Source organism: Neodiprion pinetum, chromosome 2 (assembly GCF_021155775.2).
Source record: "Neodiprion pinetum isolate iyNeoPine1 chromosome 2, iyNeoPine1.2, whole genome shotgun sequence".
Taxonomy (NCBI): domain Eukaryota; kingdom Metazoa; phylum Arthropoda; class Insecta; order Hymenoptera; family Diprionidae; genus Neodiprion; species Neodiprion pinetum.
The window spans coordinates 38,505,889-38,527,542 of NC_060233.1; the positions used below are offsets into that span (position 1 = coordinate 38,505,889).

Genomic DNA, 21,654 nt, shown 5'->3' on the forward strand with positions numbered 1-21,654 from the left:
TGAAATTCTCTGGCTTAGAAGACTCTACGCAGCCCCCTCAATCGAAATCAATTTTAACATAATACTCGTGAATGTTTACATTAACAAGACCCGTTTTAATTATAATATAATATAATATAATCATTTGAACTAGAGGGATAAAAGATTTACGATGAAATAAATATCTGCCCTTTTTTCGCGATTTTATTACATATTACAATATTACATTATCACCGACGAATATACTATTACACGTCATCCATCCTTTCAAAAGTATTCATCATTTAGGATTATTGAAGAAAAACTTTTCAACTTGTGTCTTTGGGCTCTAATTAATAATATACTGATCGCTAAAGAGTTCTTTTAATAAAGTATCACAGCATGAACGCGGAAGGGCAAGAATTTTATTTTTTCCTCCTTTTTCTCAACAAGTTTTCTAATGTTTGCGTAACGAGCCTAGACTCGATTCTGCACTTCTTACATTGTTCGAAGAGTTGCCGTAGTATTGAAATGTTGATGTTATTGACAAGCAGAAGTATTCGTTATCGTATTATTTTTTCTCTTTTTTTTTTTTTTGTTTTGTTTCAATTCCATTAGTTTTTGTCAAATATCGAATTCTGTCCTTCATCATCTATTTCAAAGGCTTCTTTATCTCGCTTTTAATTTCTTTTTTCTCCTCTCGACGCCACCTTTCACTACGTCCCGAAAACTCATTTACATTCTAATGCGCCTGTAGTGCAGCTCTAGCGGAGAAACGTGCTCTGCCGTAAAACGTCCGGATTGGTGTGGCTTAAAAATTAGAAAAATTTTGCCAAGAGAGAAAATAACCTTTTCACGTGGTGAAACTGTAACGAATATAACATATAGATACACTTGTACTGCGAAATTACTCATTTCACCGCGATATTATTTTCTCATAACCGAATCAATCTCGTTTATAATTAAACCCTCTTTCCAATAAATTTTATACTTCTACACCTTGCAGTGACGTCAAGTCCCTTAACGAGAAATTAAACCCAGGTTAAAACGCGATTTCATTCGTACCGATGAAGAAAGAAAACGAAGATAAATGAAATAATTTAAAAAGCAAAAAAGGAAAAAAAAACATGCGAACAAGAAAATTGAGAACCGCTCTCGTCTATTTCACTGAGATTGAATTCCACCTTAATACAGCCTCAATTCCTATTTAACCACGTGGTTGTGGCGCAAGTAAATAGAAACAATTTTATTAATATAAATAAAAGGACTCGAAAACTTTTCTAATCAGGAATGTTCCTCGAGAGTTTCGAAGCCAGGTAGCTGTTTCCTCTACCACCGTCCACGCGCCCCTTAAAAGCTCTGATAATAAGGGCACGGCGAGTCAATTAAAGAAATTTTATAATGACCACGCGATAAAAATCTTCGGTATAGACATAAAGAGCGCGGGGTTTGGCGAAAGAATTCCCACAGTATTTACGTGATCTACTTTGGAATCTATTCAAGACTGAATCGAACCTGCATATATATAAACATGGAGCGTTTGAAACGGTGCAGAACGTCACCGCTGAGGGAATCCTCGCATCGAGTCTTATCGTACCTGCCGTTTTCACTAGTACGTACACAGCTAGATTCTGCACACGATAAATCCTTCCGACGACCTTGCTGATACTGGGGACATCAGGGATGCATTACAATCGGGACTTGGAATTCAGAAGGCGAAAAGGCGGTCATATGGTGATAGCGGTATAAGCTGTGATGATGTTTTTTTTCTCAGAATATTTAAGGGAAGCGTCCAGTACTTGTACAGTTTGGCTCGACGTGACTGTTTTTTATTCGATGTCATTAAATATTCGTAATAAACAGTCGAGTTAAGAACTGTCTGGATATTTGAGTTTGAATACGTCGATAACGATTTGTCGTGTTCTTGACAGTTGGCAGCCCTGAAAAACGATGCAACACAAATTTCAATTAATTATAAATCTGGAAGAATGTGTATCGTAAAAACTTTTAAAATTTCTCTATTGAAAAATAACGGACTTGGCAATTCACCGGACGCTTCCTTTACGAGAAATTAAATAGCAGTATTTTTTTTATTGTAACACACGTTTCGTCTTCGTCGTAAATCCAAATTACAGCGTCTATGAACCAATAATTATATCCGATTTGTTCTCAGTCAGATAATAATTACTATTAACCTATTTCACTGGTATCTAAGTTATTTTGTATATGTAATTTAAAATTTCGGAAAATAATAAATTCGCAAAGTTTGCTACTGATGGAATATTGCCAACCAAGAAAAAAGTTATTTTGGGATTTTAAAATCAATTTATGGAAAAACCTGATTGGTTGTAGGCGTAATTTTGTCCAATCTGTATATAATATAATATAACAATAATAATGATGAAAAAGTAGTATCGTGACATCTGTGTGACAGCGAGAATGATAGAGATCTGAGTATACGTGTCTAGTCGAGTAACTGTGCAGTTAACAATTTTCACGGTTAACATGATTACGGATTTGACGTGACGTTCAATATCGCTCTTCAGCGTGATGAAATTTAATTCCTCGGCTGAAATAGAATGGATTTTCATTCTCTTCTGCTCTTTTCTCGCTTTGCTTCATTTTTTTTTTTTTTTTCTTTCTTTATTCAGTTTTTTTTTCATCTTCGTGATCGATCATATCGCTCATGAATTAATTGAATTTTGCATCTCTGATCATCACGTGTATTGAGTGGTATACGATATACACGTATAGGATGGAACGATGAGTGGAGTCATAATTGAATTTTGATGAGGTTAAATATGTAAAAATCAAGTGCGGATTTTCGCGAGATTAAAATGAGTATATTGTAAATTCCTGGATATTATTATATACTTGAGAGGAATGAGGAAATTGTATGTAATAAGTGGATTAAATTCGAGTTGTGAACGAATTAAATTCTCCAGTACCATACATAATATATATATAGAGGGAGCTCGGTGCACCAAACTTGCGCTTATTATTATTTAAAGTTTGTCTACAAAGTTTAATTGAACGTATTTATCAGGACGGGGGCGGCGCGCTTCAGAATATTACCGATAAGGACATCTCGTCGTCTTTCCTCCTTAACGTCCTACACCGTTGTATCAAAAAAACCGGAAATTATGCAGTCTCAGGTTACGGCGGATCCTAACTACTCGCTTTTCAATTCACTATCGACAAGACGTTCGACTTGACCCCGAGAAAAGGATAAATAAATAAATAAATAATGCCTTTCCGACCGGAAAGCTATCCAAATTCAGTGAGTACCTGACTGGGAAAAATAATTCGCCGAAATTTGATACTTCGTTAAATCTCCAATGTTACTCGCTGGAAAGAAAAAGGTTAACAATATCTCACGTAAAATTATTTCAGCTTCTCAAATTCTGTCACATACAAGATTTGAATAATGGAAGAACTGTTTTAAGAAAAATTCTTTTAAAAAAAAATATTGTCAAACAATTTATTGACTTTTAAATTTTAGACTCGTATGGGTCAAGTTTTTGGTAATCTAAAAATTCCAACATTTGGTACGATGTCGGGTTTTCATTCCATTCGACCGGGCAGCTAGCGGTAATTAAACATCGCGGCTCGTGTTTTCCCGACGCCTCGGGTTTTCATCGAGTATGTAGTTTTCCTCGTGTATCTCTCTACGGGCAAACCTTGCGAGGTTTAAAACTTCGCAATAACTAACAACCTCGAGCTTCGGTACAGCCGACAAGCATTGTTCTGCACGGTTTCATTTCACCCAAAGCGAATCAGCAGTTCTCGCAGTTTTGATTGAACCCGGAAAATTTAAACCCTGAATAGAACTATGCATGCTCCGCGAAATCTCGATGGATGGAAAAACAGAAAAAAAAATATATTGAAGAAGGGATTAGAAATCCTAAGATTCGTTATTAATTACCAGATATGTTAAAAGCGAGCTGAAAATTTACGCGAAACATCCCACGCTGCAGTCTAGAGTAAACTGAACTGTGTAAATCGCTTTTAACCTGTCCGCCTCTTCTCACGTTTCTCAGTCTTCGAGTTCGCAAGTAAATTAGGAATAATATCACAGTAAAAATTTCGTCAATATTCTAAACTCAGATGGGATTTTAAAACTTTTGTACGACTTCTTTGTTTTCTGGTTATTTTATAATACACCTTCAGAGGGACATTTTTCTGGTGGGCTATTTCGCCGCTTCACCTTGGGTTAGTTTTCACCCCAAACGTTTTCAATTTTGCTCCCTAATCACAGCTTTATAGAAACTTGTTACGGAAATTGAATCATTGGTAGGAGAGAAAAAAAAATCTACGATTAATATAACTACTGTAAATTCTTTCCTCTTGCATGGGTAAAAATTGTTCAAAATTTACATCGAGGGAAGAATGAGGGTTCGATGTCGGTTTGGATGAAAAGAGCGAACAGTTAAGTGGGGAAATTTGTTTGAGAATTTGTTTGCTTGTCTGTTTTTATCCAGACAGTGACGATTGATGCGTCCTTATCTTTACCTTGCTTCTGTTCCTCGGAGCGAAGTCCTCTTTGCTTGCCTTCCGTCTTTTGTCCTTCAAGATCATACGAGCCGCAGCGAACGCCATCTTTTACGTCTATTTCACTTCCGGTCAGTTCTACCAATATATATCACTAAAAATTCCGTTTTTTGTTATATCGGTGTTGTTTTATCGAATTACTATTGAACCGGTATTGCTGTGTTTTACTTGATTTTATTACACTGTAAATCGTTATCTTTACTTTTATCGCTCAAACGGTACGTGATATTATTATTATTCAACGTCACACATTCCTATGCGCGATGTAATTCCGGCTCCTCGCGCCTTGCGACGTGCAGCTTATACCGAACTCAACACTACTTTGATTTATAATTAGGAAAACACAGCCATATTGACCTCGGAGGGTTGACTAGGTTCACGTTGAATTTTTTATTTTCTTCTTCTTTGGGGAGTTATCGAATTGACATACGCGCTTTGAAATTCGGAACAGAAGTGAAACTCTTTGAATTTATCTTTCGGCTTTACTGTGAGGATTAATTTATACTTTTGTTAATATACTTTAGTTGATATTTGATTTTTGATTTATTCTTTGACTTATTGCTTGGTTAAAAATGAAAACATACGTTTTTCAACAATAACTATACATGTATTATTATAAATTATCTCTATATCTCTATTTCCCTTTTTACCTTTATTCACTCCATTCAAACACCATAACGTGAACATACAAGCTGATGGTATTTTATTTTCAATTTGTTGTTATCTTCATAACCGTTATACTTGACTGTATTTGAGTCTCGGCTGCATCTTCGCTGGGCTGCGAGGTAATTGACAGCTAGAGATATATGGCCATGGATCTACAAGAAAAATGCATTCTCACAGTTTACCAAAAACACCATCGTACACAACGGTTTTAAAATGCGTTTTGCAACAGTGTTTCCATCGACAACGGCGAATAAATCGCTCTTCAAATTCACGTTCTACCTGTACCGGGAAAAATTTACTCATCTTTACTTCCATGTGCCTCAAACCATAATCCCGCCGTTATATATCACATACGTGATATGGCGAGATGAAAGTAATACGATAAGGATGAAGAGGATCGTGATCGTAACGTGCCAAGATTGCCGAATCAGCTCGGGTAATGAGGTTGTATTAAAAACGATCGACGAGACTTTGATAGATCTATATAAAATACTGCAGCCTTGCACGACGGAAATTACAAACGACGTTAGGCGCTGTTTAACCAGCGCGTAGCCTCGTTTTTTCGCACCATTCAGTCGGTGCGTATAACGATTACAATTAATAGTCAGAGTGTCGCGAATAAAGGATACTGAGAAGAGACGCGATAATAATTGGATCGGGTTCGTTCAATTTAGGAGTTTCTCAGGGGCAATTTGATCATCGCAATCAGTCGATTGGTTCGCATTTATTGGCAAGATCTTCGTTTCCCAGATTTACATTAGATTATTGCGGCGAAAACTGGAACGCGAAAGGATTGAATCCCAGGGGCTCGGTTTTAATGAAATAAAAATTTCATCACCCAACTTTGCCTGATCTGCGACGTTACATGAATATTCAATGCACTCAGCGAGGTATTTACACCTCAAAAGGGTGAATCGCTGGAGGAACTGGAGCGTCTCGAGGGAATTACTTAATAAACCTGTTTTATTTTTATTAAATCTGGACTGTGCTTTTGTCACGTGCGCTAATCGCGCAGCGTAAGTTTCCGCTTCAAAACAAGGCTCGAATTTCGTCATCCTTGGTATCAAAACCTTCGAAAAAATCCCTTATACGGACCGGGCAATCGGCTCTCTGAAACGGCAGGAATTAGCAAATATGAGAGACACCGGGGGTCTTGGTGTACAGAGACATTATCAACCGCCTCAGATATCGCGGGCTTAGTTTCTATTCAATTGGCATTATGTGTGCTCAGCCCAGTGTAAACGTTACAAGTTCAATTAGATACTCTCGAGCGTTACTCGGGCGGGTATTTAAATAAATCTCCATAGAGAAACGTTTGACGATAGGAAACGATTGCGGCACGCGATTCGCGGATATAATAGTAATATATTCATTGCACGCGCTCGGAGCTTCGATTGCTGCAGACGGTTCGATCAGAAGAAGGGTGAAAACAACAAGTCCATGAACATGAATCAGATCGGTTCCTTCATCCGCTTCGTATTCGTGAGAGCCGTCATAAATCAGTTAACTTAATCGAGAGACTCAAGCTGCGTTCCTCGTTCCTCGAATATTATACTTTACACTATTGCACTAGAATGAATTGCGTCGATTTAAAGCTATTTATGGTACTAATAAGCCCGTCACATTTCCTGGCGAATTCATAAACTCTGCACAAATCTTTCACGGCGACGAGTCGTGGCCTCCAGGGGTCGCATGGAACTTGGAAGGGCGACTCGACCTCGGGCGTAATTGCGCTCTGACGACGAATCCAGGGATCACCGGTGGATCCCTCTTGTCCCCCTTTTAACGGGAGAAATAAAACGGTGGGGGGCCATGGATGGGGCAAGAATAAGGCAAGAGCGAAATTTTTGGAAACAAAAAGGAGTTTCAATTGAGGTACACAGTTTTCTTCTTCACGCGCCCGCACCTATGGAACTCCTCGATCTCACCGTCCGGATTTATCACGTCGCATTTGCTCAGCCTTCGATAAGCACATCCGACGTAACTGGGACACCCTCGGGAACTAGACTTTCCTACTCCGTCGACGATCCGGAACGCGAAACGCGGCTGCTCGTTCGATTATAGTTTACGAAGATGCGTTGGGGCTGCGGTACGTAAGAGCAAGAGAGGGGAGGTCGGCAGAGTCGAATTGAAGAGGAGATTCGAAAAAGCTGCAAGTGCTAATTTTTAGTTTTATTTTTTTTTCTTCTAATTTTGGCACTTACAGCCTACTTTAATTCGTCTCTTCGATTCTTTTGAATGTTATTCAAAATCGTTTGAATCGGTACGGCATCGAAAAGATCGTGCGAACTGGAAAATGTATTGATTGTTCTTTTTTCCCAGCTGCAGCGTCGACTCTCGGATGATTAACTTGCATTATTTTTTGAAAAGAAATTACAATCGTTGGTGATGCGGTTGCGAAATTGGGGGGAAAATTAGAAATGAAAATTTAAGGACGCGCAGTGTAGAAACAGGTAAATGCAGAGCTTGCATAGATATGCGAGAAGATTGCGTTATTACGACGACAAGAAGAACTAGTTCGCACCCACTTCTCGCCGTACTAACGAGGACTTCAACAGCTTGTCTAATTCAATTCTGCACCGGAAAAGACACAGGTACCCTGCACACCCTGACGCCTCGTATTGACGTTGAGAAACTAGGCCGTATAGTACATTCTCACGACTGTCAGTCATCAGTCACGGATGTTTGTCTGCGGCGTACATCCTGGTGCGAAAAGAAGAAGAAGAACAAGAATAAGAAAGAAAAAAAATGATTCCAAGTTGAGCACGGGAAATACGTCAAGAATTTTCGGATTGATTGCTGCGGGGAAAGAGCAGAAACGAGTCGAAAAACGCAGCTTCAAGCCGAAGCTCCGAATAAATCAAGCCGGCCGAAACAATTACTATTCTTGAAGAAAATTTTGTGTACCGTAGAGTAAAAACCGATGGGGACAGGGTTCAAATTCCAATTTTTTTGGTGGTGAAAAACTTGAAGTAAATAAATCTAGCTTTGACGAAACATCAAAGTAAGTGCGAAAATGAGAATATTTAAAAATCTGAAACATCGAAATTCTGAATGATCGAAAGATTTTCAGTTCTGTGAATATTTGGCTTGGTGAAATTTCATCACTTCGATCTTTCTTTGTTTGAAATTTCGATATTTTTACTTTCGGAATCCTGGTTATTCTGATTTTCGGTTCCTTTGAATTTTTACACCCACTCGTTGAGTAAGCTACGCTGCGTGAGTATATTTTCGTTTTCGGAATTTTACTCTAGCGAAACTTTATTTTTCGCAATTTTACTCCATCGTGAATTGAATTTTCGGAATCTTGCATTTCGAAACTTTGAGCCGTTGGGTTTCCGACCAATCGAAACTTTGTTGTTTCGTAAACGTTCGATTTCTTTACTTCAAGTTTCGCCACCAAATAATTCGGAATTAGGCTCTTTCGGAACTTTTCAAATTCGGAACTTCAACCCTGCCCCAACCGATGCTAGACGCGAGGTGTAACGGTAATTAATGTTACGCTTGCTGCAGTATCCGGCGTAGCAAACTTGCACTGTTAGACAATATAGGATATTTCTTTTGTTGGGCGGTAAAATATTCCCGTATACCTACATATAAATATAACATAATACGAGGTGGGTAGATAAATATAATAATGTTCCTCTACTCTGCGGTGCAATTATAAAGTAAGTTTCCCCGAGTTAACGAACCTGCAACCAGCATTATATGTATATTTATACGACGGAAATTACAAGACGGAATTATTCCGCAAAACCCGAGCATCTTCAAATTTCTGCAGGTTTTTACGACTGCATGCATCTTCAATCTCGCGATCAGTTTCACGGATGAAACACATGGGCGAAATTTCCCGGTTTAATAACCGCAGCTTTCTCGCTTCAGAATTAATTGAACAAATCGCGCCCGGCACTTATACTATAATTTTCATCTCTCTCGACAGAATAAAATACCGAGATACATCCCTCAATTTATACAGTTACGGACACAGTATCACGCAGCGTTTATTCCACGTCGGGTCTGGACCGTGCGGATTAGTTTAGTTCGATCTACATTCAAATTTGAAGGGAAATAAATTGGTGTTCCTGCGGCATTTTTATCCGTCCAAAAGGAGCGAGGGACATAATCCGAAGGCATTCCCTAAAAATTCTCCTCTAAATGATCCGCAATGTGGGTCGTGGTAGGCCAAGACTAGACCCGCCGGCGCAATATTTCAGGATATTTTTTGTCCATTCTTCTCTCTCTCTCTCTCTCTATATATATATATATATGTATATCTATCTCTCGGTTGTTCTATAAAAAATGAAACCGAGCATGATAAAATTTTCCTTCCATCCAAATCAATATGTGTCTCTGTAGTTCTTTTTCTTTCCACGAATCGCGCTGTTTCACTTTATAACTTTGTAGATGCTGTATATTGCAGACATGAGGCTTCATACATTTCATGCATGTTACAAATTTATCCAAACAAATGATAAGAGAAACTAACGCGACTTTTCATTCGTTTTTCGTTTCACGTTTCATCCTCTACTTGTCTCTTCCGTTTATCTCGCTATTCCAACGCGCACGGCGACCGCTTTTCCCCTTTTCTTCCCCTTTTCGCTGTCACTGTTTTTCGTCTCTGTCTCTCGATTCTCTCGTGAGCATGGCGTGCCTTGATTCGAGGGCGAAGAAGCGATACGTCGGGAGCGAGGAGGAAAAGAAAAGGTGTCGCGATACCTAAATCCGACTAAAGGTACTCTGTAACGGTTGTTAGTATAACCATCCAGTCATTGATTTTCGCTGATAAAACCGACGAAGCAATTATTTCGTAGATCAGTCTTTCAACTTTGAGCTGCAAACTTTTCCGCAGTCTGTGTCACCCGTGTTTTGACTGGAGCACTTATTTCGCCATTTTTTCACGTGTAAGACGCCACGTTATACTGCACCGACTTTTGCAAAGCTCTCGATGTAACTTACAACGATTTAATTTACAAAGTAATTACGTCGACCCCTCTCATCCCCCCTGCTACGTTTAATTTAAGCCCACCGTAACTCCTGGTCGCAATTACCACAGCCGTAGAGGGTCGAGCAGAAAAATTAGATGAAGTTTCGCGAGATCTTGCCTTGCTTTCTAAGGAAGATTCTTTAGTGGGGAAATTGTCCAGATTTATCATTGCATATTCTTACTTTATCAAGGTACGTCGCAGCGTTGAGACGGTTGACGATTTTATTCGTGAGATAAGGAGGAGAATGAATTTATCGGCTCGACTACCCTTGCATGCAGAGCCTAAAGTACAATACGCCTCTTTGTGTCGCTGTGAGAAAGTTCAACTTCACTTCACAGAAAGTTGAAATTGCCGATTCCTTATATATTTAGGATTAGCATTTATATTGCGCTATTTGAATACCTGTTAGGCGGGGCTGTCACCGCTAACTTGATGAATATTTCGCGAACCCATCGCGCGTTTCTTTTTCTACCTATTTCGCTCTATTTTCTTTTTACTCACAATCGCTCTCACGCCGCGGATGTACGCAATATTATTAAATTTTCAATACGCTGTAGAAATTTTTCATTTCCCGCACACGAGACAGCGATTCTCGGTCGTTCCGACTGATTTTATTATTCAGTATATTCACTCTCGCTTTAAATTTGTGTAAAAATTGCAGAGTCCGCAGGCTTGTCCGACATTCTGTACAATTATTTTCGGGCTAAGCAACACAAAAAGGTCGCAACTGCTGAAGGGTGATTTTACCTTCGGATTATTTCTTCCCGACGAAATCCCTCGAGCGGAAACGCTGTAACACGGCTCCTAGCATTATCCTCTCACCTGCAAAGCGATGTTCCTGTAACCTTACGCCCAGCTTCGCGTATATGCTCTCGCCTACGCACTTATTAATACTCGTATTTGTATCCTCGAGTAAAGCGATACGGTGCAGGATACGGGGGTGTGATACACTCGAGGCTTGAAGCCGGCAGAGTTCACCCGCGATGAAAAATAAATGCGAACCCTTGGATGTGCGGTGGTGAAACACATCCCCTCGAGTAATACGATTAAAATACGATTTTAGAGGTCGACTCGCATGACATTTTCTATAATTCAACTAATTTCACCGGCGCATTGAACGATCCGCTTCGTCCGGCCAGATAAATTGCGTTTTGCATTATTAAAGAAATAGAAGAATTGGTCGTGTAGAGTCACACACAGTTGTCAAACATTTATGTTAATTAATTATATTTTAAGTAATTCGAGGCTTCGACAAGGTATTTTTTACTGGCATTCCGCCTCCGATTAATAAGTACGTGTATTTTTTCTTCTCCGGGTTACGGTTAGTTGAATTTTATAAACGAGATCGATATCCGGGAATTCGAGGGCCCCGATTCGCAATGAAATCGGATCGGATCGTATTTATGCCGAATTTCGGATTGTCCTAATCCAGCGATCGCCATCCGCTTATCCGCCGAAACGGTGGTCGGAAAATCCTTTTTTCTCAAAGACAAATGTCCGCCTGATTACCTGAGCGTGTTTTTATTCCCCACCGGGCAATAAAACTTTGATCAAAAATTTTCACTTCTACCTTTCTTTTATCAGGGCTTTTCACCTCCGCATCCCGATACCGATCACTGCCTCGTATAAACGAAACCGAGTTGAAAATTTGACGCGACGTCATATCTTTAAGGCGTATGTTTCACTCGGTCGGGAAATAAAGAAGTTTCGTAAAAATAAAATACGATCGAAGCGAGGGTATAAAGTATTCCAACCGGGAAACGTGTTGTATAATTTTATTACAGGTATCAATGAAACGTTCGCATGACGATGTGCCCGTGACGACAGTGTAAATATTTTTTCGTCCAGTGTGTATAACCGTTATACCAGCCATGCTGAATAATACTTGGCAATTACCGATCCTAATCTTTATTTCGCCCAGGGCGCAAGGGCTGCGCACGTCATGGAGTATAATCTATTTAATGCGGCAACGTAACACGAATTTCTCTTTTCTTCTTTCTCTCTCTCCTCCTTCTCTCTTTTCCCCGTATAATCGTGCAGCGCTAAGCGTCGCAATTCCGCATGCGATTTCATCGATCGTTTCTACAATGCAAAAGCATCTTTGAGCGCCCCGAAAACATCTCAAATTAAACGTTACCATTTATCCCGTCTGTGGTCCAGTTTTCGCGCACATGCATTCGAGTCTCGCTCTGATTCCCCCGCCTATTTATGCGGGCCGACCAAATCCCCACTTCGACTACTTCGATATCCCGCAAAAAGGGAATTCCGAGTTCGCTTTGTGCTCGGGTGTATACAGCAGATACTTGCGTATCTTGCAGAAAAAGAAGACACCGTATAAAAGCCTCCCGCTGCTCGACTATTGTGCGAAACGCATCAACCCAAATCTTGAGTACCGGTCGATGTAATAACTGCGATAAGAGATAAGAGCCGTTCAAAGTCCTGTGGACTGTTATTGTTAGTTCAGAACTCGACGCGGGTTTATCGAAAAATAGTAATTACTCTGAAGAACTGCACCTTGATGAGGGTGAATCGATTGTTTTTGCAACTGAAAAACTGGTTTCACAATTTAACTAGATAAAGAAGTCTAGTCGAAGACATTCGGAATCATCTTTTCGAAACAACATTTGTGTTTGCAAACTTTGCAGTTGGAGAATTTTTCCAAATTTACGCCGATCTATTTTCGCTATAAATTCTCAAGTGACTAAATTCACCCCGGGTTTTGTTCGATCGATGAAAGTCGTGGAGAAATAATATTTCGATTGAATTTCGTTGTTCGGTGTGCCTGTCTAGACTCTATAAAGATTTGTGGTTGAAGAAAAAAAGCAGTTGAGCAAGTAAGTGGGTAATATTGCTACTCGGTGATTTCAGGAGAATTCTCTGTTACGTGAAAGGGTGAAATCACGGTTTTGTCTCACAAAAGTCTGATCGCAGAAACAAAGGAAGTGGGTTGTTTCACGTACCGAAAAGAAGTCTGAAAACAACGAGTCCTCTCTTTAGATGGGTTTTGGGTGGGATACTTGATCTCGGAAATCCACCTTTACAGCCAATAACGGATAAAACATGTTTATTTTTACGTCCAGGTACCGGAACATAAACTATGTATCGTTGGAGCCCTTAAAAGACGGAATCTCGATGATCCATCTAACTGAGCGTGATTATTAACGAAATGACTTTTAATATAGTAGATTATAGTGCATCGTTTGATCGCCAGGGGAGGATTTTTATGGCTATGTAATCGCCTGATTGAAATAATGGAGAAGACGAAAACAATTCTTATAGTTCGAAGAAGGCAATGTCAAATATCTTGGAACTGTGTCCACATCTTTTAAAAATTTTGTGACGTTCTTCAGCCGAGGTTTTAAACCGTGAAGATGCGTTGTCAAGGTGTATTCGATGTGTTTCGAGAAAAGCCTTATGACCCAGCAGCTTTGTCTGATCCAAGGCAGGTATCTTCGCACAACTATTTCAGGAGAGCGTTGAAGCAGTGAGAAGTATAACTTTATGTTATTGCAAGCCTAACTGTTTTGGGTCACGCAAATAGAGGATAACACTTTCTCTCACCGTATATTCTGTTGCAGCTAGAGAGTTTTCCCATTATACATTTATGTAGGATCGTCGCGTTGGACGGCGACACCTTCCAGATTTAGGTAACTGTAAACGAGAAGGAGACAAATTTGCCGAGGTGTGAAAATGCGCGCAATTTCTCGACGACGCGTTGAGGTTCAATACATTTTTTTTTCCCATTTTAGTACAATTCTGAGTAATTATACTATATCCAAAAAGAAAGAATATATAGAAATTCGAGTTGTTGAGAAATCTCAAACCTGAATACCCGATTTTCTAAAAATATTCGAGAACATTTTTGTTTTGTATTTCCTAATCGATATAAACTATCCAGTGAAAATATTCCAAAATTAAAGTAACGGAAATCACGTCTTTGTTAAATTTTCTATCGGCTTCCAATGCAACTATGCTGATTGTGAAGATAAAAAATTCCTCTATTTTTAGACACGCTGTCTTGAAAGTTCCAAATGACGTTGTACTTAGAATAATTCTACAGATCTATTTCTAACAGAATTACAACTTTTCGAAACCCCGGACAGAACTCGGCATAGAGAGTGTACTATATACAGGTATACGATCACTCGGAAATTTTGTTCTCCAATTAAACCTGTTCTGCAGAAAATAATTGATGCACAGCTTGCGTCGGATCTATAAAATTTCATTATTACGAAAGTTTCAAATATTCCGTGAGGACCAAAGTATTCAAAGTAATGCTAATTTATTATGAATTACAGTAATTACGTTTCGTACATATTTCAAACGGGAGAAAAATTCGTCCCGAATTATGTCTGCAGCAAGGGCAAATATAAGATCCGTCGGGTGAAATAATACCAGCTGCAGAGTAATGTCGAAAAGAGAAAGGACCGAAAAAGGTGCGGCAAGGAAAAAGAAAAAAAAATTATAGCCTAAAGTTTTCAAGAAGCAATCGAACTTCAAAGCGTGTAACGCGTAAGTTTCCAAAGTCCGCAGTGCCGCCCCGAGCTTTTTACAGTGTGGATATAACACACGTATTATACAGGTATATAACCCGGCGTAAAATATTTTACATCCGTACGCGCTCTGCACTTTTAAAACTCCGCCCATCATTCGTGAGACTGAAATTTGCCGACTACTCTTGACTTTGGAGTTGATCATTAATCCACTCGAAGAGCTGCAGCCTTTCTGCTGCTCCTCGATCAACCGATGGAAAAGTTTCACCGCCCAGTTTCCTCCTCCTCCTCCTTTTCGCGATCAGATGTGAAATTTCTTCATAGTGTGAAAATCGATTTTCTACACGACTGTAAGTCCGATAATTAAACACGATAATTGGATAATTCTTTACCCACGTGGCTCGAATTTCAGCAATCATTTTCGCAACGATTTACGCGTATTCATTTTTTGCTACCTGAAAAGGTTCGTTCTATTCTTCTGTGAATTTTTCCCCCATCCAACTCGAAAACCGATAAAACTATACCTAATCACACGGGTTTTCTCATCGGTTCTTCAGAAATTTTTAACGAGGTGAAAATGTTGATAAAACAAGGGATAAAAAATTGGCACATTTTGCATGGCATATTTTTCATACTGTTCGACCGAAGTGTCATTCACGTTTTCGCGAATCAATTAGCGAGAATATAAACTGGGCCTCGTGAGCGCACTTGAAACTAACGACCTTTGCCGGTCGTTTTCCGGTACTGGTTAACAGCATTTACGTGTCTACAAGGCGTTCCCACCGAAGTCGCTTAATTTCGGTGAAAAATGAATGAAACGACCTTAAGGTGGTGCAGAAGTAAAATGCAATGCGGTAAATTGGACCTCATGAATATAATTTACTGATATTTCTCTTGGTCAATAATTCGGAAACTGTATTTTTTCTACTTTTTTTAAATCGATTGAGGAAATATGTTGCAGTCTTCAATACTGCAACATTTACTGTATACAAAACTTGAGAAATAAAAAGAAAATGAATTTAATATTCGTACAGAATTGAGTCTCGACGAAAAACGGCGCATACCTAAAACCCTTTGCAATCACGCGACCCTCTCGATTCGCTCTCCAAGCGCCGGTATTTTTTCCCCATTTCTCCCTCTTTTGAAATGTCATTATCGCGATGTCGATGCTACTTTATACTACTGACGAGGCTCTTCAACGCGAGGCCTTTTACTGCAGTAAAAAAGCGTAGCAAAGCCGAGAATCATTGGAGTATCGTTCATAGATAAATATTGAACCCTCCGTCGTTTTCTTTTCATCTCGTCATGAATGCGTAAAAAAAATCATATGGGTTTTATTTTCTCCGCACCTCATTAATTCACCCGCAAATTTTACGGACAGCGGTTTCGTGAGGTAGTAAATGACACGTCGATTTGCTCATCAAGAATTCGTCTACCGAAACACAATCCGTAACCCGATATATCGGAAAATTGAATTTTGAATAAGATCAAGCGCCGGAATAGCCAGGAAAAAATGATAAAAATAATACATACTGCTATTGCTTATTTTATCGTAGGATTAATATCAATTCCGTTCAATTAGTCTTCACCGTTGCGATTGATTGTTGAAATTGCAATTTTCCTGAGATTGCGGTTTAGCAGTAATGAAAATAATTTAATGAAAAAACAAGGGCTCCACGGTTATGATTATTTCGAGATAAACGGCAAGAGCACTTTCCGAATTTAATAAAACGCGAATGGAAATCTTGGAAAAATGGCAAAGCGGCGGGGGATCGGATTAAAAAAATAACTCGCGAATGCAGATACCCACCCACTTCGGTTCGAAAATCCTGCTTCTTCCAAGCGGTCCCTGTCCCCGTCTTTGTTGCTCCCGCGGGACGTGGTATAGGAGAGTATTGATCACACCCACGCTCCGACCCGCCCACCCAACCTCCACCCTGGGACTCTCCGTTCCTCCCCCGTCTTCCCTCTTCCCGGCTGGACCAGCCCGTGTTCCCCCCGGGTTTCAAGAAGCGGGTCCCCGTCCTGGGAAGAGCCAATTTTTCGCAATCGTATTTATAATTTCGGACGAGCAGGAGTTGGTAAAAATTCGTCGAATCCCCAGGCGCAAAAAAAAGTTTCGCGTATATTTTCAAAATTTCTTTTTCACTTCGATTTATCCTCCTCCGGTTACGTATACGCGAATTTGCAAATTTCCCACGTCACGTACGTTTGCGAGCGTTTTTCCCCTTGGCGGATTTACCGAGGATTATTCGCAATATGTAACGATGCAATGTGGCGTCAGCTTTAGAACGACCATTTCGAATGAGTTTGATGTGGAAAAACTAACTGTTGAGAGCGGTGAAAAATTCTCTCGACGTTTTTATCGCCCTGGGTTATTTTCCTCAACCGCATATCGTTTCCACCCTTTGAGAACCGTGCTGCCAATACCTTTACACGTATCTCAACTGACACCCGGACTCGCGGGAAGAATGACATATGCCTACATATATTCTGATATACGACCGAAATATTAATCTTCGCATTAATTTTTCTCAACGACTCCCGAGTTCAATATGAATATGGAAAAGTCGCGAAACAAATTTTCTGGATTTCGGTGCTGGAGAATATTATTATACCAACAGGGCAGCGATACGTAGTTTATTTCGCTTTTTTCCGAGGCGAGAATTTCACGAACTGCAGAAGTAGGTAGACGACCGTGGCAATTATGCTGTCGTTCAAGGTGACGGAGGTAACAAGAATTCTTTGGTCCGTCCCCCACGTTGCGGAAATGAGATTATTTCCTAGCAGTTGAGTTTTAGAAGGTGCGGGTCGAGTCCCGTCGCGAGCACAATTGCAGGCTCGAAAAGCTCGGCGCAAAGCCATATTTCGAGGAAGCAAGCGTCCGTTCTGCTGGTACTTATACGTACAGTCCTCCACGATAACTCTCGCGGTATCTTGAACGACGCGCGTGAAACTCTTCGCAAAAGTTGAGCTTGCGTCTATGCGTATACATATATATAATATATATATATAGTATATGTACAAGTTTCGGGAATGGCTGCAGGATATTTATCGGGAGAAGTTACACCCGTGCATCACCTCAAGTATAGCATCGAGGGTACGCGGTTTATCAGGGCGTTTATCGTTAGGAATATCATCCGAGGCTTCGGCTTTTTGGAATCCTTGGAACCGAGGAGTTCACCGAAAAAATGACATCACGGGTCCTGCGAGTCATTTTCCTCGGGGAGGGGGAAGGGATCAGCGTTCAGGAAATATCTAGGGGAAAAACATCGCTCGGTTGAAACTGTCGGGTTGGATGTAACCGACCAGCGGTGAGGGATGGAAGGTGGATCAAGTATTTTGACAAATTGGTGAATAATAGCACTTGACGCCTGACCGAGCGTGCCTACGGGGGTGGGAAATTAAGTTTCTTAATAGCTAATTTTCCCCTCCCTCATCCCCGCCTGTACAGCCGACCGACTTTTAATGGTGATTGATCGATACCTTGGTGGTGCAATATTTCCAATACACTTACAGCATTGGCAGGTACTTCGTGGGAGCGGATCGTTTTTAAATAAACGCTCTTTTCGGGACAAGCGAAGAATCCAGCAGACTTTCGGTCGCTGCAAAATTCGCCAAAATAATATCACACGACAATAAGCGCCCGCGAATCAGCTTCGAGTCGCACATCGCGGCGTGTATTAAGTAATGAGGATTAATTTGTATGAGCAACGAAATGTTGGTACATGTTACAGCGATGCTGGGAACGGGGTTTTGGAAAGGCGCCAGATATGCCGCTAATCCGAGATGTGCAAGTTTTGCACTCGTCGGACTGTATCTGTGTCAGTCTTCAATCTATCCTTGCCAATTTTGCAGGTGATTAGCTAATTGTAAGATTTCGTCATCACGAGGTACGTGTGGTAGGCCTAACGTCGAAAGATCGATCGATCTAATTCCCCAAAAGCTCGTTCACGCGTATTTACATACATACAATATTCATGCGCGACGCGTGTAAGCAGATTTCGCGAATAATTCTCGCTGCTTTAACCACCGCAGAATTTTGTTGGACGTTCTTTGTCACCCTCATTGGTTCGTTTGCGGGATCACGTGATCTACCCCCGAACTTATCCGCCCCCAAAATCCGCACCTTTTTCCACATCCTATCCGGTCCCTCAGTCGACAACCACGCGACGTGAGGGCTGTGGCCATAGGAACAGTTTCCTCTTCGCCATTCAAATTCATTCCCATTCATTCGCTCGAAATTTATTCTCTCGGCGAAATTTTCATCAAGCCATTTTCACAGCCAGGGTATTTATTTGTCACAACGCAGTTTCAATTGAAGTTGATCAATTTCCTTTATTGCAATTACGCGCATTTAACTATGCAGATAGCAAATATATTTTCGCACGCTTAATTGCGAGACCAAAAACCGGCGGGGTGCATTGAAACAGAGAAAAAGAGGGATGGAAGTGAATATACAAGAAAAAAGGAACCTCTTTAAATACCACATTTTCCATCCCACCGCCTTTGGGGAGCCTTAATTGTGTTAATTCCTCAATTAGTTACTGATTCGCGAAAAAGCAACGAACGATCCAACGGAATCAACGAAGGGCATTAAACAGGCGTAAATTACTCGTGCGATTTCAGCACTGTTGACGGTAATTCTGTGTACACGATTAAAAAAAAAAAAAAAAAAACCATGCCAACTCGCAGCATTTTTTTGATATTCCGTTTTCCCCATCCTACCTCTTCACACTTTTCACCACTGGTTTTGTCCCTCGAGTTTTTCGCGCCGATTGCGAAAGAATTCGGCTGGAAATTATCGCTGAAAATTCTCTTCGAGTCGTTCAGCGGTCTTGGACTCGCGGCCGCGGTGCGTTTATCAAAGCGTTTCCGCAGCGCTGAATGAAACGGCAGGGCGTGCCGAGGGTTCACGTCCCAGTTACGGTATTGAACTGTACCCTGGCAGTCGCCACTCGGTAGACGAGTTTCCCGACGGCAGGTGGGGTGGATACCCGGATGAGAAACAAGAGGGAACGACGGGCACACGAAGGCTTCTTATCGCCGCTTAACTTTGCTGATTATTTATTCTTTATCTTGTTTGACTAACCCAAATCTATACCCTGCCCGTGTTGCTTTTGTTTTTTTAAAGGGCCGAAGCGCGCCGAAATCCGTCAATACACGCAATCCACAGCCGGGGGCGAAAGTCTGCACACTTCGTTTTTGGGGGTGAAATCGACCCTCCAAAATCACACGAGCTTCTGGTTTTTACTGTCAAACCTGCAGGAGGTTAATCCCTTGATTACCTATTCAAATAGCCCTTTCGGCCTTAATTGCGACTATTATTTAGTATATTGTCTTCGGCTGAATTCCAGACTCGCTGACGAACAGCGACAGGGATAATGATGTTGTTTCCTCTGGGTTATCTGCATCTGAATAACTCAGACCGTTTGAGGATCGCAGACCTGCACCGGAGTTTCTGTCCCGAGGGTGTCCCAGGGGTCACCGAGACGTCGGGAATGTCGGGATACAGAATTTGGTCACCGGCTGGTGATAATCGAAATTTAACCCTCCGGCAGTTGTGCCACGTCTGGATTATCGGGTGGATACATTTTAGCCGGGTCGTACATTTTGCTTCGGAATATCTGACGAATCTTTTTCACAATTTTTATAAGACTTTATTTTACACGACGTGTAAATGCTTCGCGGATTAATTTGTATTTCCTAAAACAGACTTTTAACTCTCGAGGAATGAGATGACAAACACATTTTTTCGACCCGTTGGGTTAAAATTTGACAAAACATCTATTCCGGTAGATTCATCTTTTATACTAGTCAACTGAATTTCAGACAAAATCAGTGTCTGTCAAATAAAGCCGATGACATTTCCTTGCACTCTTCGGGTTTGATGCCGCGTACGGAGGAGCTTTCGGACAAATATTTCTGCCAAGTCAATAAATTCTCTTCCGCGGAACGATGCGCTCATGCATCACGTACCAAAATCTAAATTGCGCACTTCTGTTTGTATCCGTATTGCCGAATAATATCGGTAATGTGAAGTTTCGGAATCAGGAGACGATATTTGGCACAAAAGTGTATAAAAGTGCACCCGGTTATAAGATAATGCGATATGTAGTTTACCGTACGATTTCGATTGAGATAACTCACAGCTGATGCATGATATTTGGAAGGTTTGAATGCGTTTTATCACCGCCGATGATTTATTCGCCATTCATATTATACGCGGGTTGAAATACTTTATACTTGAGCTTGATCTTAGGCAGGCGGCAAGAACTCATCTGAAATATACGCGCTGTGCATGTACGAACAGCTACAAAGAACGTGCAGTAAAGAACCTTTCGCCACTTGGCAAGAGTCATACATCGCCCTGGTTCGGTTTGTATGCGAGAGAAAATCTACGTAGCTTAAAGCCATGGGCAAGAAATATTGCTTCCGTACACGGTTTCTTCAATCCCGTTAATATCTTCCACACACTTGGTAAATCGAGTACTATTTTCGTTGGCCCGATTACGTGACGATATACGAAAGCAAGGACATGATTCTCCTATCGATTTTCACCGATAACTTGCGCAAATTTATCCATGGATGAATTCTAAATTCCATCATTAACGCGACAGCCGAGTTTTCCACACAATTTTCATCCCACTTTGCATTTCGCATTATTTTTTGTCTCACGCTGATGAAGTTACGTTCTGTGTCCGACTTTTTTATACTTCCTTCGTTAAAACATCTCGTAGCGCCCGCCGACGCCATTTTCGTAATGAAAAAGCGTTTTCCTTGATCGTTATCACGCGAATAAATTAATAAACTGAAACAATTGTGAAGGTAAAACCGGTTAGTAAAAACTTTTATTGCCGGGTCTCGCTTCGTGAAATGCGAGAATAAACGAACTTAACATAAACGAAAGGAATCGGGGACGTTGATCATTCGATAAAAACGCGTCTAGAGTTGTTCAAAAGGATTTTCAAAGTAAAGTTATTTTTTTCATGGCTCGAAGA

At 40.6% G+C, this 21,654-nt stretch overlaps 1 protein-coding gene across 3 annotated transcripts in view; it reads right to left on the reverse strand.

Annotated features, from left to right (window-relative positions):
* Nucleotides 1-21,654, reverse strand: part of LOC124213015 (calmodulin) — a 107,879-nt gene that overhangs the window by 44,484 nt on the left and 41,741 nt on the right. Inside the window, exons 2-3 of one of the 3 annotated variants that reach the window (XM_069133372.1) lie at nucleotides 5,160-5,327; nucleotides 4,471-4,587 (exon numbers count right to left, since the gene is read on the reverse strand). The exons of 1 other annotated variant lie outside the window; for it this stretch is intronic. In XM_069133372.1, the coding sequence (XP_068989473.1) occupies nucleotides 4,471-4,557 (87 nt within the window). In that variant the 5' untranslated portion in view covers nucleotides 4,558-4,587; nucleotides 5,160-5,327. Of the gene's footprint in view, nucleotides 1-4,470; nucleotides 5,328-21,654 lie in introns of all 3 variants that reach the window. One more of the 3 variants, XM_069133373.1, reaches the window with a different exon arrangement.